Below are 24,625 nucleotides of genomic sequence, written 5' to 3'. Positions count from 1 at the left end.
TTTTCTTCCCCATCCCTCCTCCTCAATTCCTTCCCCTCCCCTGCCAGTTGTACAGTTGTTTTACAACTTATTGTCTTGTAAGTATTGCTGTTGCATTGGTTTGCCTTTTACCCTTTGTCTCACCATTGTTGTTGTTATTTTCAACACACTGTGTGAAATTATTTCCTTTTCCTTTTGTTTATCTTCCCTATGGTTTAGCCCTTTTGTCACTGTATTTGATTTTGGTTCTCTGGGTATTGTACATATGTTTGTCTGAATCAGGGAAGGGAAGTGGTATATCAAAATGGTGAGACATGGAAATTAAAATCTTCAGTTAAACTAGATGAGCTTAACTATATTTTTAAGGAATTGTAAACCATTGGTTGAATTTCACTAATAGTTATAGACCAACCCAAATGGTGTATTCTGTATTGAGTATGTTTGTGATTTGCAAAGAATTGGTCAAAACCACTGAAGCTCTCAAATTTATACATGTAGAGATGTTCATTGTCAGGTTATATAATGGTTTCTATAGCCACAGTTTCTATTTATTCTATGTTTTTCCTTGTAGATAACTTTCTCTCTTTGACATATCAGTTTAAATAGAAAGTATCAGTTAATAAAAGAAAAATGAATAATGGACACAGTTATTACTCCTTTATATAAATGTAAGATAAGCAATTTTCAACTTTAGATAATTGAATTTTAAAAATAATCAAAGTAGAAGAGGATTATAGAAGTTAGTTCAAGTAATTTGAAACATTAACACTGAGTAGTGGTAAGAGTTCTGAGTTCATTTTTACTGGATTACAACTAAACTAAATTTTTCCCATGGTAGCATTTTTTTCATTATATGAAAAAGTGAGAACTCCCCTCAGATTTGTTATTGATAAATGAGAGCTCACATTTACTACATTCCTGCTGAGTGAATTGACAAATGAAATGCCAACCAATGAACAAATCACTTATATAACTTCTTGACCTGACAGACAGTGAAGTTAGAAGGGACAGTTAATTCTGTGCCGAATACTATTGTATAAGAAAGAATGTATTGCCTTATGTCAAAAGCTTTTGCAAAGAACTATTTGTTGTAATATTATATTTTTGTTATATTGAACCAGTGTTTCCATATTTTCTCCATATAGGTTTTTGATGATAATATTTCTTGTTATTTTACTTCTAACTTTTTGGCAGAACTAAGGTTTGGACTCAATCTGATCTGATTGCTATCCTGGCTCATTTCCACTAAGCTATGCCTTCAGACATATCTGCATCACAGGCATGCACCATGACACCAAACTTACACTTCTTTTTTTCTGCTTTAAAATATTTTAAGTAGTAAAACAAAGGGTTTTCAATTCAACGTATGAGTATAAAATATTACCCTTTCCATCATTCTCTCCTATGATAATAAAACGTAGGTATTAGAAAAATACCATTGATGACTCCTCTTAGATTCTTTTCACTCAAGTTCTTAGTCATGATCCTGATTTTCTTTTCTTTAGCAGAATGAGGATGTGCACACAGAGTCAGACCGTCATTCTACCATTTTAGCCAAAGTTCTGTTCCCCCCCCCCCGTTCTTTCTTCTCCCTTTCCTTTTGCAGTTCTAGAGACGAAACAAAGGGAACAATCCTCCAACAGATCTTACAACTGCTGTCCCAAGGTTCTGTTGTATCATATTTCTCTTACTGAATAGTGTTAATTCTTAGATATGACTTTAAACCCTAGAATTAAGCATTCAGAATAGATTGAAGTAATGAAATTTGAATTAAACCATACAATAGTTTTGTTTCTTGTTTCCTATGTAGATAATGCAGGCAGATTCAGCAGTTTATATTTGAAAATTTTGTCTAATATGATGGAGAGTTAATTGAATAAAGAATAGACAGAGTTCCAGAAAATAGAAATAGCAACAGTTCTAAAAAGACCCAAAAGAAAGGCTATCATGAACTTCGGTGGTTTGCATTTGAAACATCTCTTTTGAGAGCAGGGAATAACTGGACATGAGTCCAGCCAGACAAGCAAGGAACCTACTCACTTTTGTTAAGAAGTTTGCGCTTTGATTTGAGAGTGATTCACACATTTTGAACAGAGAAGTAATCTAATCAAATGTGGGTTCTTGACATGCCATCCTGGCAGAAGTGTAGAAGGGAACAACTTTGTAGGCCAAAGGTCAAAATGCGACCACTTCAGTATTCTATTCCAGAGAAAATGGTGCCCAGTTATCTTCAGTAAAGATGGAAAGACATGAATGGACACAGATGTGATTGTTACTGAATGGTGGAAGGTATCTGGACTGGGCATGTGAATGCCACTTCTATCCATTCTGCTTCAAAGAGGACCGGAACATCATGGTTTCACTTATTGATTTATTGTTTGATATGTGTAAAATCAGCAGTGGAAATATGTCCAATCAACATTTGTCTCTGTGGATCTATAAAGGAAAGTTTCTGCAGAAGATATACAATTGGAAACTATTCATATATGATGATATAGATAAATCATATAGATTTTTAGATAAACCAAACACAGAAGACATCTCAACATATAAGAAATTAGGTGAAATAATAAAAGAAAGCTGTAGAATGAGGTCATTTTTAGAGAAAAACTACCAAAAGTAACTAGCAAAGCTTACAACTTAAATAGAACATTAACTATCAAGTAAAGTTGTCAACAATTTTCATCTAGTTTTTGTCTCCTGTGATTGATACTGTTGAGTTCTAGAGAACTTTAATAAAGTAGTTATGCCCAAAGAAAGGATACCAGCCATTGAAAATGATCTACTTTATTTTATGAAGGTTTCATATAATTGACTGATGATACATTGTAGACAAAAGTGACCATGTCTTCCATTCTGTGGCAATACCTGCCTGGCACAGGCACTAATTGCACCGTGGAATGCCAAGATTGACATTTGTTCAGAGAACTATTTGCTGCATTTTTTTTCACCTTACATCTCTGAAGAATGATGATGTAAAAAATGTGAAGTTTTCCCTCTCATTCTAGTGATGGAAATTCTAACAAAACACATATATCTTCTGTTTTCTTCATTAAAATGCCAAAGTTAAACACTCTAAGGAAACTTTCTCCAAAATTCTGCTAAAAGTCGAAGAAAACTATAATTTTCATTTCAAGATTTGAATAGCAGTAATTATATGAGTTGTCTTTTAAACAAACCTAATGTATTTTAACACACATTTTATGTGTAGCTTCTCAAGAATCTGGTCTTTTTGACGACTAAGTTATTTACATGCCACAAAACTTGCTAACACAGAACCGTGATATACTACATTTTATAATTTTAAGGCAATGCAAATAAATGTTGTGCTAAATTGGAATTTAACATTATTTGAGTCAAATACACTTCCAAGACTTCAGAAAGAAACCTTTGGAGAATTTTAACATTCATACTTAAAAGAAGCTGTAGGCATGTCATTCTATTCTAGGAATATGTTAAAAATATACTTCAAATGTAAGTTTAAAGTGGAATTAGTAATTGGTCAGAAAATCTCATGCTTTAGATTTGATCAGAGGAATTATGAGAATTTTTTTCTTGATTCTTAGAAACAGTAGAAATAATATTGACTGTTAAACCAATTATGAAAGTAATAGTCCTCCTGCCTCCTTAAATTTCCTGTATTTTCTTAAAATTGTAACACCTAAAGTCAACTTTTGTACATGGACAGTTCCTTAGATGTTGGTATGATTGAAACTCGCATTCATTTTAGTAGTTGTTTACACCCAACCACAACCTGATATGGGAATTCAGAGCACCTGGAGTCTATTTAATCAATTGAATGTGGCCTTTGATAATAGTAACATTATAACCATAAAGCAAAGGCACAATGTAACTTGGGAGTTATTGGGACTTGTGTGGTAGAATAAAGTAAATCCTTTATCCAAGAGGTGCCTTTCTGCAGAATTCTCCTTCGGCCAGTTTTCTTGAGAATTGATCCCTTCATGTTTTCATGGGGAAAAAGAATCATTCTTAGTCCTTTCTAGATAAAATTGAGTTAAAATATTTGAGCAGTTATTCAAATGAACTGTCATCAAGAGACATTAGAGATCATTATCTATTGAGATGCTATAATTGTTTTTCTACAGTATTTTAGCTTGTACCTTATTTCACATATAATTATGATTTTTTGTTTCAGTTCTACTATGCAAGAAAAAAATAAGTCACATTTTAAAATAATTCTAAACAAGAAAGTTGGGTGCTTACTGTCAAATTGTTTTGTCATTGTTATTCAGCCATTGATAATTTGAGATCATACACACTTAAAAAACAGTGCAATCCAAGTATTTAAACAATTTTATGTGATCACTTGCTTCAGCAGTGTTCACATTTATAAGCTCTTCACTATCATTGCTAGCTTTGTAGGTAACTGCAGCATTATAAAATGAAGATTTTTAATTTCTACTACCCAGGAATTGGAGGGAAAAGCAACTTAAGCAATGTGAATAATAAAACACTCAAAGAACACCTGGGAGTTAGTTTGATATTCAATGCAGCTTAACATATTTAATTTCTCAAAAATTACTACAATAAATTAATTCAAATTATTACATCTTTTCCTTTTCTCTTCTACAGTTTTCACATATCTAATATAAATTACTGTTCTAAAAAGTAATTAAAATGATTAATGATAATTTTTATTGTAGGCAAGCTAAACTTTGTTGCAAAACAATAAACTTCCTAAATTCTCTACCATGATCTGAAAAATAAAGATGGAAGATACATCATATTGCTAAATAGATACTTGGAGGAGAAAATATTTTCTCAACAGTTTTGAGGCTAGGGTCAGGTTGTGGTGACATTAACTAAAATATTTTATGTAAGTGCTGCTATTATGATTGTCTTTATGAGGTCCTGACTATTACATTATATGGCATGATCAATGTTATTTTGAATTGTTTACTTCTAAGACCACAACTATCCTTTCTCTGACACAAATATGAAATGTCTTCCAGGGACCTCCAGGGGGCGCTGTGATTTTGAATTTGACCTGTGCTCCTGGAAGCAGGATCAGGATGATGACTTTGACTGGAGTCTGAAAGCTAGCAGCCTCCCAACTACAAGTTCAGAGCCAGCAGTTGACCATACCTTGGGAAATTCATCGGGACATTACATAGTTATAAAGAGCTTTTTCCCGCAGAAGCCCATGAGGACAGCGAGATTATCCAGCCCAGTTATAAGTAGGAGAAGCAAAGACTGCAAGGTATTGGGGAAAATCAGTGTGGTGAACAGTTGTTGACAAAGTCACGTATAGAAAGTACAATGCCTTCAGCCAGAACCAATATGAGTTTGGACTTATTCAATTTGGTGTAGGTGAGGGAGAAGAAAAAAATAGTTATAGTAGCTGTTTATTTACATTCACCATCCATGAATTTCACAGGAACTATTTTCTGAGGTGTTTTCCTATCTCATCTTGGATGGATTCAACAGTTTAATGCTCTTACTCCCATCTCAAGTCTCAGAAGGGAAAAGATTTTCTGAAAGAGAGCAAAGATATCAGATAAGAGTTTTGGACAGAATTTGATCTGCTGTTCAGATTAGAACAAATCACAGAGTAATATTAAAATTTGACAGTAGATTGAGTCGTAACGAAAGTTTGCTGCATGTCTCTGTCTCTGTCTCTCTCTGTGTCTCTCTCTCTGTGTGTGTGTGTGTGTGTGTGTGTGTGTGTGTGTGTGTGTGTGTGTGTTTCCTGGGCCTTGACCTCAGAGTTTGTGAGCTGTCCTTGATTTGTTGTGCACTCTAACACTAGAGCCACATCTACTCTTCTGGCTTTTTGGTTTATTAAAGATATTTGAGATAAGAGTCTCACAGATTTTCTTGCCAGGGCAGGCTTGAAACTGCAGTCCTCAAATCTCAGCCTCTTGCGTAGCTAGGATTACAGGCATGAGCCACCATTACTCCAACACTTTTATATGATTTTTATAGCTTCTAAATGACCAGTTCTTGTACATGTTCAGTATGTGTCTATACATTTAGCTCTGCTTTAGTTTTAGCCTTAGAAATCTAATTAAATATGATATCATGTTTATATATAAATTCCACTTTGACTTCCAAGCATTTTTTTGTAATTATGTACATCCCCTGTAAATGTGTGGGTTTTCATACTGCAGTAACTAAGCACTTTACCCATCTCCTTTTTTCCATTTGTTCAAGAACTATAGTCCTCCCTGAGGAAAGCATCTGTACAAGAGGAGTAAGGCCTATTAGTGATGAGAGATTCATTTTATTAATATTTATGATATAGATTGAATACAGAGAGGCAAAGGAAGATCATGCTAGGAATTATTGTGCTAGGAATTATTGTGCATCTCATAAGACATATATATATGTATATATATGTGTATATATATGTATATGTATATATATATATATATATATATATCAGCTAAGCAGAGTGAGCTCACAGATTTTCAGGAAGATCATCTCTGTTCCTCACATTGTGAAAACTCAAGCCGAACAAAAATCCACTTTTTTGGAGGATGGGGACATGAAGGAATGCAAACAAAAGAAATAAGAAAAGAAATAAAGGGGCTGGGAATATAGCCTCATGGTATATTCCCAGCCCTACTATGAGTCTTTAATTGTGCGTTTTTACTACAAGCGCAATTCTTTTTCCTCTAGAAACAGAAGTGTAAAAATATGGGTAGGGAAGCTAATGAAGAAGAGTAACTTCAACTAAGAATTGAGACATATGGACTGGGGATATGGCCTAGTGGCAAGAGTTCTTGCCTTGTATACATGAAGCCCTAGGTTCGATTCCCCAGAACCACATATATAGAAAATGGCCAGAAGTGGCACTTTGGCTCAAGTGGCAGTGTGCTAGCCTTGAGTAAAAAGAAGCTAAGGACAGTACTCAGGCCCTGAGTTCAAGCCCCAGGACTGGAAAAAAATTATAATAATAATAAAATAAAAACTCCAAATAATGGAAATTTCCAGTGACATATACCTTCCTAGCAACCTTTTATTCTTTCTTGCTCTGTGATTAGGTTATATTTCTTGATAACCATCGTTCTCTTTGAAAACATGAGTTGTGGTTGGTTGTGTTAGTTTAGATGTTAACCTGAGAGCATTATTTAGAAAATAACCTGTAGACAGAGAAGTTTCAGTGGAGACATGACTCATATGAATGGAATGCAAAATGTTGTGTAGATCATGTCTGGGGCTGCAGACAGTCCACACAGTACTGGTCTCACACTTGAGCCTACATTGATGGTGCCTGTTGATGTTACCCCAAGCTTTTAGGTTTCAAAAGCCCCTAAACAAATAACTCTACAGTATATATTAGAAAAAATAAGAGATACTTTTGTGTCATAGAACATACTGGAAGATTTAATTAGCTAGAAATCTTGAGTAGTCGCTTGACATGGCTCACCTATTCTTCCTATTTTAGTTTTTCTTTCTGTACCAAAGTCCTGCTTATACTACTTAGTCACATTCTGTGCTCTTTCAACACATTCATTTTTTTCCTTTCTCTACAATGTGGTATGCATCATTATCAGTGTTTCAGTGTTGGTTTTATTTTGTCCTGTGAAGATCATCACCATAAACATTTTCTCTCATTCTCAAAAGACAAAGAGCTTTACAAAGCTCTGAATTGCTATTGTTCCTAATGCATACAATTCTTTCTCCCAGAATTGTCTTTCTCTTTCTCTTGCTGTGTGACAATGACTCAGAATCCAGTAAACTCAGTTTTTGACACATATTGAAATGTTAATCCTTGAACTTGTCAATTTCTGCTCAGGGAAAAATTCCTAAGGCTGCCCTGTTTTCGTTTATTCCATGGTTCTGCTATACATGGTGGAGCCCTGAGGATCTTAGAGAACTGAAAATGTGTGTCAAGTACAAGAATGCAACAAGCAAGAGAGCATTTTATGATTTAAGAAAATGATTTAACTTGTTCTTTTGATTATAGACACAGCCTCACTATAATGCCACTAATTCATTCATGAAGGCATTGCCCTCATGACTTTATAAACTCCCACCGCTCCACACTTTTTCATAGATGATTAAATTCTCAACACATGAACTTTGGAGGAAACATTTAACCCATACCCTTGAGGAATTTTTCTTTTAGAAGTCGCAGAAATTGAATTCATCTCATATATGTCTAAATTCAAGACTTACTGTACTTTTTTCCATACGTCACAATCTATAATTCAAGACTACCCCAACTTCCCTTGGTGTTAAAGTCCTCACTGAGCAGTAGAGTGAGCAGTCTAATTTTCCTTTCCTGGTAGTAAAAGGATAGCATTGTGATATACTTACAAGCAAAATGGAATGAATTGCACTCACTCTTTTTCTTCCTCCTTTCCCTGGTTACAGATCATTTTTCATTGTCACATGTATGGAAGTGGCCTGGGAACCCTTGCCTTGATCCAGGTATCAGTCTCAAACCAAACAAAGGTTCTTCTTAACCTCACTAAAGAGCAAGGCAATTTCTGGCAGAGGAAAGAATTACCACTGTTTGGTGATGAAGACTTCCAACTCATATTTGAAGGCACAGTTGGGAAAGGCTATCATGGCAACATCGCACTTGATGATATTGTGCTCACAAAAAGTTGTCTATCATCACACCATTACATGGAGGAATTGGATGGACCTCTCCAAACAGGTATGCTTTCATTTGTCCTTATTTTGGTGTTTGTGCAGGGAGTGGGTATGAAGGAAGAAAATAAGAAAATAAAAAGACAAATACCTAGCAATTCATAAAATGATTGAAGGAAATAAATCTCTTTGGAAGAGAGTTCTCACTTAAGCCTTTGCACACACACCCATGTACATATATGTCTTCTAATTTTCCTCCAAGCTTTGCTATATTTGCCAATTCCTGATGTCTCTGCTCATTTTCTTCTTATATCAGTGACACATAAGAAGCCCCTGATGTCTTATTCAGTTCTCAGATAATGTACATACAGTTTTAAAGTAATATAGCAAAATAAGAAGCAGTACTATGCTGCTTTAATTGGATGTCATCATGGTTAAACTCCAGTGCTCCTCAACTTACAGTGGGGCTGCAACCTGGTAAATCCATCATTAAGTTAAAATATTGACAGTCAAAGGTGCATTTAAAGGGGCTGGGATGTAGCTCCATTGCAAAATGCCTGCCTAGCAAGTGTAACATCCTGGGTTTGATCCACAGTACCAAAACAATAACAAAAGTAAAAATAATAGTTTAAAAAAAAGTGGATTTAAAAGCTGAGAGCCGGGCTCAATGAGGACCAGAATTCAAGCTTCAATATTGACCCCTAAAAGTGCAATATACTTAGTTGAAACCTCCCAGGTTAGTGTTAACCTGGAGGGCCAGTTGACGCCTCTTGTGACTGCATAACTATGACTGGAGCCTGGCTCACTGCTGTGTGCCAGTATTCAGAATAGACCATTGTGCCATAGACTGCTAGCTCTGGAATGCTCAGAGGTTTAAATTTGACCTACTTGCTAGCTTTTAGCAGAGTTGAGTAAATAGAAAAGCTTTACTACCTCTGCCTTTACTCCTATGTTTATCTGTGAGGGACTATTTTGATACAGTTAAGAAAATGCTCCTAGAAAATGTTTCCCTGTGGATGATTAGATAGGTTTTCCCTTGAGATGATTCAAATACTATACAAAACTATTAACAGGGTCACATGAAGATATGTACAAAGAAATTGCCCAAAACTATGATATAAACATTGAAAGATTCCTGGTATACACGGGGAAGGAGTGCGGGATTATAACTCCTATGAAAAATGAACTTACAGTTTAGCAGAATGAATAAATGAATACTAAGAAGTGAGGACTTGGATTGGCGAAGGGGGATACAAGAGGAGGGTGCAGATGAATGAGAGATGAGTCAAGGCAAATATAGCCATAATAATGAAAGCACTTAATTGAAAAGGAACCAGGTAAATTGAGGAGTGGGTGGGGTTGGGAGAGAAAGAGGGGAATGATGGAAGGAGTGACATTGATCAAGATCCATTGTAATTTCAAACTGGCATGTTAAATTGAAACCCTATTGTGTAACTACTCAAATATAATGGTAAAATGCTATAGGAAATAAGAACAGTTCAAGTCTATGTTAGCAGGTAAAGAAATGTGGATTTATTTAAAATTCCTTAGATTAATCTACTTCCTTGGAAAAAGCTTTCATTTCCTTTCCCTGTGGGATGGTTAAAAGAGAACCATCCTTGTTGCAAAGATTGATTTTTAGAATAGTAGTTATGTAACAACAATAAAAAATAATTTCATATCAAATACTGTGGAAGTGAAAGCTTTTGCTAGATAGGATATAAAAGGACATTAATATCTTAAGTATTAACTAATGTCATTGAAAACTTCCACAAGGAAAAAAAATTAAGTATCTTAATCTTAGAACCAACTAGATATTGTCAGCCAAGAGACTCTATTACTCTACTACTGCCCACTTTATATCCTCATAATATTTAAGTTATTAAAATATTGGGTGAATAAAATACCAAACAATACTCCATTGTGGCAAGAGAATAAAATACATATATCAGCAAACGCGATTATTGGGTAGGATATGATTAAGTACCAAAGAAAAATACAAAATGTGATAAATATATGTGGTATTTAATTAGAGAGATTTCTTTACAAGATATGCCGGCATGTGGAAGCATATTTGAAACCCACTGGAAAGAAAGATGCCTTCATTTTATAGAACAAGATAGTTCAGTCTGAGTACAGTGGAGGAACACATATACTGAATATAGTAAAAGGGATGCTATGGTAAAACCAGTGAGCCTGAGAGAGAAGGGATGGTGCAAATGGATTGTACAAGTGAATAATGACTTGTATTTGAAAGGAACAGGCACACCTACATATCTGAGTACATGAGCTATTAAGAAGGAAATGGAATAGACCACATGTCACTTTAATTTTTTCCCGCACAAAAAAACTATGTAGAAAATATGTTGGATGACCTTGGGAAGCAAACACAGAAACAAAAAGCAAGCACGAATTCATGCAACATTAAAACCTTAAGATAGTGCATTGATAAAAAAATGTATATGTTCCATATGAACATAGAAAATAAGAGTATTCATGTATATAAAGTAAGAAATTTGGTAGAAATAGCTCTAATGGAAGAACTCCAAGAAAAATTAGGCCTGAATGTGTTTATTTATATTAGGAATGTTCTGAATACTGAGATGAAATATTACAATCTTTTCCTGGCTATCATACCCATGATGTTTACATTCAAATGAAGCAGAAGAAAACACATTCATCTGAAGTTGTGTTTCCAAAACTACTTACTGAAGATAGCTTTAGCTATCTTCAGAGATTAAAAGTGTGCATTCATTTATTAGTGAGTGAAATGCTATCCTGGTTAGAGAATCAAACTATGAAAAGATTTTGAATTCTATGACTGCATTGCAAGTTAGAGGACTCTTTAAAAATGTTAATGAACACATAAGATGATGCTAAGTGAAATGAACTTCATGTTAGGCAAATGAGTGTTATATAACTGTTGTAATTACTTTCAACATGCCATGTGAAACCGTAGCTTTTTGTTGTTGATGATGATCCTCTTGTATCCCCTTCCTGTGGTTGTCCCTGTGCTATCACCGTATCTCATCTGAGTACCCTGGATACTGTATATACTGGTATTAGAACTAGGGAAGGGAAAGGGAATATCAAAATCAAGAGGCAAAGGATTAAAAGACAAAGCAATACTTACAAAACCGTTTGGTGTAAACCAACTGAACAACTCATGGCGGGAGAGAGAAAGGAGGAAGGGGGAGGGGAGAATGAAGGAGGAGGTAAAAAAGTGTACAAGAAATGTACCCACTGCCTTAGATATGAAACTGTAACCCCTCTGTACATCACTTTGACAATAAATAAGTAATTATTCAGAAAAAAAAATCTGTGATATTTTTAAGAGGGAGGTGTATATATGACTATATACATAATGCATTATATACTACATAATACACATACATGTAATTTTGTGTTTATAAACTCAAATGAATAGCCAGTTTTCTTCCTTTTATCCACATAAAATTGGTACAAGAAAATTACATAATGTCAGAAAAATATAATACAGACCGCATTGTTAGCTACATTTTTAATTGCCCAGTTTTCCATTTTTCAAGCAGTCATAGTTTTAAAAAATGGATTTTAATATATTTTTAACTCAATCTACTCAAAACATGATTGTGTCAACTGAAAACCAGTATAGATGTTTTTCTTTGGTGGTGGCATTGTGGCTTGAACTCAGAGCCTTATACTTTCTTGGCTTTGTTGCTTATGGCTGGTGTTCTACCTCTTGAACCATACCTCTGAGTCTGTTTTTTGATAGGTACTTGGAAGCTGAAGTCTCAAGGATTTTTCTGCCTGGGCTGTGTTTGAACTATCACCATCTAAATCTCAGCCTCTTGCACAGCCAGAATTACAAGTGGGAGCCACTGGTGCCCAGCATAGATCTTAATGAGAGACTGTTTGTTATTGCTTTTATAAAAGTCTTTAAATCTAGTGTGTACTGTCCTATGACAGCACATCTTATTTTGGACTACTCACATTTCCATTAGTTGTTGCCACTCAGGGCCGTGGCTTCCCCTTATGTAGAACATTAGAGGTACTCACATCCTGCACAGTTAAGAGTTGTTCCTGCAGTAGAGTCCCTTTAGATGGGAGCAAGAAATGTCTTCTGCCAAGAAGTGCAGTTGCACCCTTAAACTGAAGTACAATCATGTTTGCTCTGGTGAAATGTGAGAGTTTAGACACCACATCCCAATGTCCCGACAATAACATCAGACCCCCAGGCTATGAGTCATGTATGCCAGAACTTTCCAGCCAGTTTCCCAACTTGTCCAGACAATATCTACCTATTTGATTTAAAATATCTGGTAAATGCATTTATTAAATAATAGTATTTAACTATTTGACCAGAATAACCTCATTTTACATGATCATATCTTTTAGGCATCTTTACTAGCATTCTTTATGAGGTGTAACTATTTCAGACTCAGCCTGCATTACTTGCATTGTACTAAGAACACATTTATCTTATTATTTGTTTTGGCAAGACTATTTTTCTCCAGAAGATCAAAGGCATATAATTATTTTTATGACATTATAATCACTCCATCTTATATTTATTGAAAAAACTTATAATTTATGTTTGGTATCTAACATGTATTGTATGTGTATGTGTATATCTGTCAAGAGCTTAACTATTCTCTTTGCTGCAAAAACACTTCAGTTGGAATTTTCATAGACTGTGAAAGGAGTTAAGTGGCATTGTGTTCCATGAGGTATGGCACAATCCAGTTGACATTTGGAAATGATACTTCACTCAGATTTTTCATCTATATTCATGTGCATAGCCTAGCAACTCTAGGATAGCTTAAAATAGAACGATAGGAATAGGCAGAACATATGTATTTTGGAAGATGCTATTGGACTGAAACAGGAATGAGTGCTTTTATTTATTTTTATTTATTTATTTTTTTATTCAAAATTTTTATTATCAAACTGATGTACAGAGAGGTTACAGTTTCATACGTTAGGCATTGGATACATTTCTTGTACTGTTTGTTACCTTGTCCCTCATACCCCCCTCCCTCCCCCTCTTTCCCTCCTCCCCCCCAGGTGTTCAGTTCACTTACACCAAACAGTTTTGCAAGCATTGCTTTTGTAGTTGTTTGTCTTTTTTTACCCTGTGTCTCTCAAATTTGATATTCCCTTTGAATTTCCTACTTCCAATAACAGTAAACACGGTTTCCAATATACTCAGATGAGATTACAGAGATAGTGTAGGTACAACCGCAGGAAGGTGATACAAGAACATCATCAATATTAGAAGCTACAGATACACATAGGACGTTGAAAGTAGTTACAACTATGATATAACAATTGTTTCCATAACATAGAGTTCATTTCACTTAGCATCATCTTATGTGTTCATCACAAGGAATGAGTGCTTTTAATGAATTCAATTAGACCCTAGGTTTTATTATCAAAAGTAACAGTAAATTATTGAGTCCCCAGAATATACTTGAGTTTATTTTAATGGCAATTTCATTAATTACTAAATGACAAAAAATATTTGCTTACTGAATTTCATTGAGAAACAAGCACAACCAGTTATTCCTAATCTGAGTGCCCATAGTCAAATTCAACCACTATCATTTTCTTAATTTACTGCAAGATATTTGCTAAACCCTAAGCATAATAAGAGCAGACGTGGTGTTTTAAATATACACATGTGTGTTTGCTCACTATCATTAGCCCCAAGTACAAGTCAAATACTCAGTTTGTTATATAAATTAATAATTACATTTTGCTTAAAAGAAAAAAAAGAGGGAGGGGCTCACACCTGTAATTCCACCTTCTCAGGAATGGGAAACTTGGAGGAACACACTTCAGGCTAGCTTGGGGAAAAGTCTGAGACCCCATTTCAACCAGTAAAAGCTGGGAGCAGTTTTAAATAGCTGTCAACTCCGGTAAATACAGAGCAAAAATAGGAAGACTGTGGTCCAGGCTTGTCAGGGTAAAAAAGAGAAACTATACTCCCAAAATATCTGAAACAGAAAGGGCTGAGGGCATGATTCAAGTGATGGAGTACCTCTAGAGCAAACATAAGGCCATGAGCTGAGTCTCCAATACCACCAAAAGGAAAAAGGGAAAATAATGTATGGAAATCAAATGTCTTTAAATCAGATTGTTACGCACTATATCTCATTTATTTCCTGGAAATAATTGTCAACTGTTTAGATTGCTACTTACTGATGAGGACTTAGGCACAGCAATTCAGTCAGAATCCTGATTGTGTCTAGTCCATGATATTGTAAAAGCTGCACAGAGGGGCTGGGAATGTGGCCTACTGGTAGAGTGCTGGCCTAGCATGCATGAAGTCCTGGGTTCGATTCCTCAGCAGTACATATGCAGACAAAAAAGAAGTGGTGCTATGGCTCCAGTAGTAGAGTGCTAGCCGTGAGCAAAAAGAAGTCAGGGAAAGTGCTCAGGCCCTGAATTCAAACCCCAGGACTGGCAAAAAAAAAAAAAAAAAAAAAAAGGTGCACAGGGTATTTTGTGCAAAGTATATGTATTCTGACATAGAAAGACACAAACTCAGATCTTAGCACCACTTTTTCCCTATGTGATATTACCTAATCTACCTCTCAGATACTTAGCTTTTCCTCCTAAAAAAATTGGACAACTGGAACCTAATTAAGTGATTTGAAAAAAAGACTTGGAAAACAATTATACTAAATGAGGTTGTCCAGATCCAAAGAAACATGGACTCTATGGTCTCCCTCATAGGGAATAATTAGCACAGGTTTAGGCTTGTCACAGCAGGGGATCACAAGAGCCTAATAGCTATGCCCTTATGAATGCATAAGGTGATGCTAAGTGAAATGAACTTCATGTTATGGAAACGAGTGTTATATCACTGTTGTAATTACTTTCCAACATACCATGTGAAACCGTAGCTTCTGTTGTTGATGATCCTCTTGTATCCCCTTCCTGTGGTTGTACCCACACTATCAATGTATCTTATCTAGGAACACTGGGAACTGTATATACTGGTATTAGAACTAGGAAAGTGAAAGGGAATATCAAAATCGAGAGACAAAGTATAAAAAAACAAACGACTCCAAAAGCAATACTTGCAAAACCATTTGGTGTAAACCAACTGAACAACTCATGGGGGGAGAGGGAAAGGGGGAGGGGGGAGGGGGGAATGAGGAAGGAGGTAACAAACAGTACAAGAAATGTACCCAAGGCCAAACGGATGAACCTGTAACCTCTCTGTACATTACTAGTTTGACAATAAATAAGAAAAAGAAAAAGAAAAATGATTGAGAAAATAATAGCGAGTATGTCTTGGACAATGTGTAGTACATTGTTAGTGTTCCATGTCACATTCCATTTCTCTTTGTCCATTCTTTTCTCTGCTGGAGAGATTATGAAATTAAACTGTTCATAAATGAAAAGCCTACTTACTACTATTCTCAGATCGTCATATGCCATTCTTTCCTCAAGGCAAGTGTTCAGGTTGTGCTTTCCCTTCCAGAACCCTTCAAAGAAATTGCTCTCACAAAAAAAAGACCCTAAATATCTATTTACTACTTGTGGTGGTTTCATTTATTACTCATAATTTCAGGATGGAAAAGATGCAGAGATAGATCGATATGACAATCATTCATGAATGGAGACAAAGAGGAAAGCAAAGTGGTTTAGCATCTTAAAACCAGAAACTTTTTGTTTTGTTTTGTTTTTTTGCCAGTCCTGGGCCTGGAACTCAGGGCCTGAGCACTGTCCCTGTCTTCTTTTTTGCTCAAGGCTATCACTCTGCCACTTGAGCCACAGCACCACTTCTGGCCATTTTCTATATTTGTGGGAATCGAGCCCAGGGCTTCATATATACAAGGCAAGCACTCTTGCCACTAGGCCATATTCCCAGCCCCCAGAAACTTTTGTAAAATGTCTGTGATTTATAGAAAGTGGTGATGTAGCTGGCACAAGATGGGCAGGGAAGAGGAAATGAATTTGTTTTCAGTCTACACAGATACAGTCTGAAGAATGTTTTCCCAGTAGAAAACCTTGTAGTTTTTAAAAATACGTACACTTCATGAATATTTTTACCTTAGTTCATAATTTTCTTGCGAATAGTATTATTGAAAAATATATTTATACCACCCAATGCTCACTAGAATGCTTTTTATGACATCTTTGATTTGGGAGAAAATCTCAAGGTCCAATGATAATGATAGACAAATACGTTCTGAAATTTCATGAAGGGACAGTGCCAGGATATTCCCCATGAATGTTGCTGTGGCAATTTCACACTGTTTGGCATCCATGACCCAGACTTCTGTTTAAGAATACAGGTCAGCATGGAAATGGAATGGTTGGAATTTTCCATTAGTTTTGCAGTAAAAACATAAAAGCACACATTTGTCAATTCTAAGAAATTTATAACTAGCCTATTTCTCCCTCACCTCAGAGAGTATATGAGTAATTGAACAGAATGAAATTCACTTCTTAACTCTTCACTTAGCATAAATGATTGTTTATACTAGGAAATTGCATGAGCAGCTATTTTGAAAGGACTTTCTTTCTGGCATCTTTATTGCCTTTCTGAAGCAAGTTTATTTAAATGTATCTATGTGCTGGATACTTTTTAAATGTTTTCAGTGACTTAGATTGCATATATAAACACACTAGTATTTTCATAAATGTTTTAGTAATTTAGACTGCATTCATAGTATGATGAAGTATGGCTACAGAAAGCCATTTTCATTTAATATTTTAATATTCCAGAAATCATGTTCTATAAATTGCCATTGTAGCTTAGATTTCCATTTTTTATTAATACTATAAGCTCTTTCAGATAAAATGTTCAGTATAATATACTTCACAATAAATGTTCACATTAAAGATGTGAAGATTACCTGGGTGCCAGTGGCTCATGCCTGTAATCCCAGCTATTCAGGAGGCTGAGATCTGAGGATCACAGTTCAAAGCCATCCTGGGCAGAAAAGTCCCTATGAGACTCTTACATCCAATTATCCACTCAAAAACCAGAAATGGAACTGTGGTAAAGTGCTAGCCTTAAGCCAAAAAAGCTCAGGGACTGTGCCACGGCTCAGAATTCAAGCCCCAGGACTGGCAAAAAAAAAAAGATTATTAGAAAAAGTACAGTAAGTAGTACAATAAATACAGCCTACTTTCTATAAATGATGACTAACTTACCCAATGTATTTTCTGAAGCTTCATGCAAAGATTTAGAGCAGTTATGTGTTAATAGTTAATATGTCTTATTTCATGAATTATTTAGAATAGCATTTATATATTTATGTAACTGAACACATATGCACACAGCCATGTAGACATGCTGAGCCCAGTAGACTTGTCATCTGTGCACAAGGAGTCACATGTGTCTACAAGTGTCTTAGATTGCCAAAGCCCTTGAGCCTATCCGGTTCCCCAAAGTTTCATATTGGTAATATGACATAATATATTATTTTGAGACGTACTGTTAATAATGACATTAATTGTATATATTTATGGAATAAAATGTAGTCTTTCAATAGGGAAGTGCAATGTGTAATGATCAGATCAGAATAAGTGACATATACCCATGACTGGTGCACTTACCATTTCTTTATGTTTTAGCACATTCCAAAAATCCTCTCTAGTACAGTTATGTGGAAATAGTCTATATTGTTATCCTTTATAATATTAGTATGTCCCAATTTCCTGAATCCCAACATTGGATGTCTTAAAAATAAATATTACATATACATAATATATTATAAATAATATTAACAATAGAAATATTATTATATTACATTTATATAATATATTATTGTATTATGTGCATTATATAAATAAAATTTTTGTGTAACCACAGAGGGTGTTATGACTTATAGAATTATTTTCTCTTAGGTTGAATATGAGCTCCCAAAGGCTGATGGATGTTTCTTTTCTCATCCTGTGATAGAACACTTGACAGAAACAGTGAAAGGGAGGGAAGATGCATTGTGGTTCATAGTTTCAAATGGTTTGAGCCATGACATTTTGCTTTCTGTTTCTGGGCCTCTAGCAAGTCTGAACACATTGGTAACAGGAACACGAGTTGGAAGAGTCTGTTTTTATCATGGTAGGTAGAAAGAATACAGGAAGAGAACAGGGAACTTTAGAGTTTCCAAGGACATGCCCTGGGACCTTCTTCCTCTAAAAAGGCCCCACTTTCTGATTTTTCACTGCATACTAGTAATCCCATCAGGTTATGGAACATGGAGAGCACTCATTATCTGATTGTCTCTGGAAATACCTTCACAGCAGAAAGATCAGTTTACCAATCTCCTAGATTATTTTTATAAAGGAACTCCTTATTGAATCATTTCAGTTAGGAAGATTGGCATTTTCAACAACAGTTCTCACTTCTTATTAATAAACATGGAAAATGTTTTCCTCTTTTTTTGTGCCAGTATCAAGGCCTGAAATCATAGATTTGCACTTTCTCTGTTTCCTGTACCACTTGAGCCATGACTACAGCACGGCTTTTTGTTGGTTGATTGGAGATGGAGATGAATACTTTTCTGCCTGGGCTGGCTTTGAGCCATGGTCCTCAGGTCTCAGACTTCTGAGTAGGTAGTTTTACAGGAGTGGGCCACTGGCACCTAGATACTCCTTAGTTTTTATTTTTTTTTTTCATATTTTCTTGTCTATTGCAAAGAACCTTTATTATTAAAGAATTTTCTAGGAAAAAGTCACAAATTCATAGTGCAGTGGCAAAACAAGATAAATAGTAGTAATTCTATAAATAAATATATATTTATTTGGTGTTATAAAATTTGTGTTATATAAACTTAATTATCATGCAAATTATAATTATAACAATTTCTTATTTCTTAAAGTGGAAATATTATAATTTCTTGCTTTCTAAAATTTCTGCTGAGAGGCTGAGAGCAAAACTAGTCATTATTCAGTGTTGTTCCACTATTCAAAGGACAGATAACAGGCAAGTTTCAATATAAAAATTTTCCAACCTCACTTTTTATTCATTATAAATTTTACCTTTTACAAATGGTTTTATTTTTCTTTGAAGAATGAATGTGAAATCGGTGACAATAAAAATAATGTCAGCCTCATATTAGGAGGCATAGCTATTTTATCTCAATGAAATATTCATAAAATACAGTGTAGATTTCACAACTATGTTGCTTTTATATTATTACAATAAAAATTGAAGATATGCAAATACTATTTGCATATTTTACAAGGCACACACTACACCTAACCTGAAGGAAAGTATGCTAAGTAAATTCTTGCAATAAAATTTATTTCCCAGCAGTTGAATTAAACCATAGATTTGTTGAAGGCATATTAGCCAAATATCTTATCTACAAATAGCTCTTCTTTCATATATATATATATATTCATATACATATGTATGTAGTGTTTTCATTCCGTTATTTTCCTTATGCCTCATTTTAAAATGGGGCTACTCTTGGTGATATTCAACAGCAAGCAGTATTATCAGTAGAGACAAAGTATATTTTAGTTGAATTTTCTTATACATGTTAAACATTTTAAATAAATGCTATAAAACTTCTTATACATTCAGCTTTGTGTACCTGAGAAACTGAGTAGTTGTCAGAATTTCAAGATGCTTTTCTAGTCTCTGCCCTCCATGACAATGAATTAACCTTTCATATTCTGCTTGTTTTTATCGATTAAGATTTCAATAATTTAACAAATGTAGGATCCAATATGTTTTATAAAACACCAAGTAATTCAAGATAGACCTCATGCTGTACTGTCTGTTATTTATCCTGAAAAGCTACAAAAGAAATGAAACTGGCATTCTAAACAGACTTGATTTACATCACTAAAATGTAATGCATATTATACAATATGATATTCTTTAGCATATCTGATATTCTATGTATTTCCTGAGACAAACATCTTAAAAGAAACACTGGCATAAAGTGTCAGAAAAGCTTAGTGGTTCAATCCTACTTTCATTATTATATGTTGTTGTGTGTTTATTTTAAATAATAACCTATATTTTATTTTATTTTGTTGTAAAGGTGATGTACAGAGGGGTTACAGTTACATATGTATGGTAATAAATAGATTTTTGAATGGTGTAACCCCTCCCTTTTTTCCTCCCATCTCCCCTAGACTCCCTCCTGTCCCCAAGTTGTAAAGTACATTTCCAATATAGTGTTCAGTGAGCATCACTGTTACATTTGTTCACCCTTTGTACCATTGTTTCTGTGATTTCCCTCCCCCCTTCCCCAAATCAGATAAATTTATATACAAGAAAGAGGGCAAAGAAATAAAAAACAGTGACAACAAGGAATAAACCAAAGGAGAAACAGAAAGAAAGAAATAACTGCAAATACTACAATAGGATAACCTCTTGTTTCCATTACTTGGAGTTCACTTCAATAAGCTTCATTTTATATGGTCATGTGCACATAGCTATTGAGCTATTGGGATCCTCTGCTATATCCTAGACATATTCTAATTATTGCAAATGAGGGAGACCATGAAGCCTCTGTTTCTTTGGGTCTGGCTTACTTTGCTTAATGTAATTTTTTCGAAATCTTTCCATTTCCTTAGGAATGGGGCAATGTCCTCTTTCTGATGGAAGCATAGGCTTCCAATTTTCCCCCTCCCTATGAGTTGTATTACAGTATAATTCTGTAAGTACTGCTGTTGCATTGGTTTGTCATTTTTCCTGTGTCTCACAATTTTCATAGGGGGGAAAATGAGGGAGGAGGTAACAAATTGGTTAAGAAATGTACGCACTGCCTTTCAGATGAAACTGTAACTCCTCTGTACATCACTTTGACAATAAAGAAATAAATATTTAAAAAAGAAATAGCCTTCTATATCACGAAAATCATCTAAAATTCTACAGATAACATCATACTTAATGATTAGTAGCTTGAAGCTTCACTATGGTTTTTCAACAACTTCATAGAAATCTGGGAAATGTGTTAAGATATGAAAACAAACTAAAAAGTATACACATGGAGAAAGATCGAACTATTGTAACTGAATCAGTTATAGATGAAACCAGAACCCAAATTAGAAAACATGTTACTCTAAGGCAGATAGAAGGCCACTGGAATGTCTTTAAATTAGGGACAATACTGGTTCATGTCCCAAAGAACAATATGTTGTATTCTTTGGGGCGATGCTTTGTTATTTTTGAAGCAGAAATTGGTTTTATCAATATTTGCCACTGCATGAAATTTTTATATAATTTCATAAAGTGATATTCCATATCAATAAGTAAATCTGCAAATTGTACATTCTTATACAAAAGCAGTCTTTTGATGACCCAAGTAATACTGCAATAGGACTCTGGAAAAACACAAAATCCTCTTCAGTGTTTTATTCTGACATTATAGATAATTAACACAGTAGGCCAGAGAATAGTTGGTTTGGGGCCAACCAGCTCACTTTAAGAATATTCTTTTTTTAGACAAACAACTACAAAAGCAATACTTACAAACTGTTTGGTGAAAATGAACTGAACAACTGAACAACTCATGGGGGGGAGGGGGAAGGGAAAGAGGGAGGGCGGAGGGGGAATGAGGGACGAGGTGACAAACAGTACAAGAAATGTATCCAATGCCTAATGTATGAAACTGTACCTCTCTGTAATTCAGTTTGATAATAAAATATATATAATAATAAAAGAATATTCTTTTTTTAAGATACTTTTATGACCGTCATGTAAATGTAGCTTCTTGGTATCTGAATAGCTTTTTATGTAAGTTACAGAGATGTAACTGAGATGAAAAGACATTGATAGATTGAGGAATTTTTGAACAAGTTGGTAAACATTGACCTTTAGCTAATGACAGAAACATAAGTACATTTACAATACAATATTTTCTTATGAGTGATTTGCTTAATGAAGGCATGCTTTAGCAAAAGAATAGAGGAAAACTGACCCGAGGGCTGACATAATACCACAGGAATAAACTGAAAATACTGACATCTCATAGAAAGCATACATGTAGGCTTTAATTACCAGAGACTCAAGTTTCAGTCAAATGTTATAGTTTTTTTCCACGCAGTTTCTTTTTTCCATAGCTTGGCATGTCAGTAAGATCGCTGAATAAGTTTTTGAGCCCTGATATGGCTATGTAATGCAACTATTCAAGTACCACCATATGCTTCCTGCAATCTCATGATAGACATGACATATATATAAAATATCAAAAACATGTATGGCCAAATATTAACAAGGAGCTTGACACAAATAATCTTTATTGTAATCCTCAAGATGATATAGAGAAAGTCAGGTTTACGATTGGCTGCCTCCTCTAATTTTAAGTACCATATTTAATATTGTTTATGATAAGGAGCAGGCCCAAATCAATGTTATTTACAGGAATGCTGGAGTGAGAGATGTAATTACTCTTCATGAATGCTAAGCTCATCTCACTAAGTTCAGTGAATGCAGCATTATTGTCATAGTTTAAGTTCAGAATTCTTTTGCCAGAAAACATATACCCATATATGGATATAATATATAAATAATATATATAGAACAGACAGAAAATGAGCATAAAATTGAGAACCCCAAAAACAAAACTGTACAGATAAACTTTCTTCATTGGTACAAAAGTAAATAGATGGATGTTGAGATCTTAGCTACCAAATTAAACTTAGTCACAAGGAAAATCCACAGTTGGAACTACTGGTTCACTTTTTATGTTTTCTATCTTTGTTGGTATTGTTATTTTGGATATATATTTATGTATATATATAATTTTCCTGAGTTTGTGTAGTTATCTATGTATATTCTCTCATATTTCAGAACACTTCCTGAAGTTACTTATTTTTTAATTCTTTGACAACTAAATATCTTTGTTTATGGTCGCTAAAAAAAATGTATCTTATTGACTTCATTATGTGATTTCTTCCTTAAACCTTCATATTGCTTCAGACTTTCATTAGTGTCTGCATGTTTAAATATTTAAGATGAACTCTGAAATAAAGGATATTCTTCCATCAGACCTGATCATCTATAAGACAACTATAGGGGGCTGGGGATATGGCCTAGTGGCAAGAGAGCTTGCCTCGTATACATGAGGACCTGGGTTCGATTCCCCAGCACCACATATACAGAAAACAGCCAGAAGTGGCGCTGTGGCTCAAGTGGCAGAGTGCTAGCCTTGAGCAAGAGGAAGCCAGGGAAAGTGCTCAGGCCCTGAGTCCAAGGCCCAGGACTGGCCAAAAAAACAAAACAAAACAAAAAGACAACTATAGAAAAATTGTATACAATTGTAACCAAAACCCCACATTGGTTTTGAATGTATATCTAACAATAGATAAGAAACTGTAAACTAAAACTAGATTCTAGATTTAAGGAAGATCAAAATCATATAGAATATTCTCTCTTTACACAATGAAATTTAATCAGACATTAACATTTTCACATCTACAGTATTCTAATTACTTTTAAATTAAATCACATCATTTTCAGTAAAGTAAAAAGAAAATTAAAGAGGAAAACACAAGGAATCTCAAACATCTTACTAATATAATAGCTATCAAATATTCTCACAATAACTGATATTTTCATTTCCTGATCAGTTGAGTTTTACTAAATTCTCTTCATTTCATTATCATGCAATCAGATTGCTTCCTCTGTTCATTATGAAGATCACTGTTTGAACTAAATACATTTTCCTTTGCTATAAAGGAATAATAAAGGAAATTTCTAATTAAATGAACTTTTCCACTGTGACTTTATACAACTCTTAGGAACCTCTCCCCCCCATCGCCTGGTTTTTTTTTGTTTGTTTGTTTTTTGTTTTTAATAAACTTATACAGAAGAGTTTGTCTTTTACACCAAGTCAGTATATAGCCATCTGGATAAATGCATGTTTGAAATTATGCTGCTATTCATTTTCTTCTTTGAAAGAACTCTTAAATGATGTGCACACTTATAGAGGAGAAATATTTCTCTTTAGTGAGAGCATACTGAAAATTGCAGTAAGACTGGCGTGCTTGAAGAATGAGGAACCATAAAACAGCCTGAGCACCAAGCTCTGCTCTGAAGCAGCTGCAGAAGTCAGCGAATTGGAAGATTGTAACTAATGATAGTCAAGTTGTGTATCATGTCATTATTATTCTT

The 24,625-nt window shown here is 34.6% G+C and overlaps 1 protein-coding gene across 1 annotated transcript in view; it reads left to right on the top strand.

Moving 5' to 3' along the window:
* The window catches only part of Malrd1 (MAM and LDL receptor class A domain containing 1), a 475,502-nt gene that overhangs the window by 236,434 nt on the left and 214,443 nt on the right, over positions 1-24,625 (top strand). Inside the window, exons 25-26 of the mRNA XM_048367779.1 lie at positions 4,953-5,200; positions 8,323-8,611. Of these exons, the coding sequence (XP_048223736.1) occupies positions 4,953-5,200; positions 8,323-8,611 (537 nt within the window). The remainder of the gene's footprint in view (positions 1-4,952; positions 5,201-8,322; positions 8,612-24,625) is intronic.

Source organism: Perognathus longimembris, chromosome 18 (genome assembly GCF_023159225.1).
Source record: "Perognathus longimembris pacificus isolate PPM17 chromosome 18, ASM2315922v1, whole genome shotgun sequence".
Taxonomy (NCBI): Eukaryota; Metazoa; Chordata; class Mammalia; order Rodentia; family Heteromyidae; genus Perognathus; species Perognathus longimembris.
Note: the sequence above shows the minus strand (reverse complement) of the source record. Positions and strands in the feature narration are given on the sequence as shown.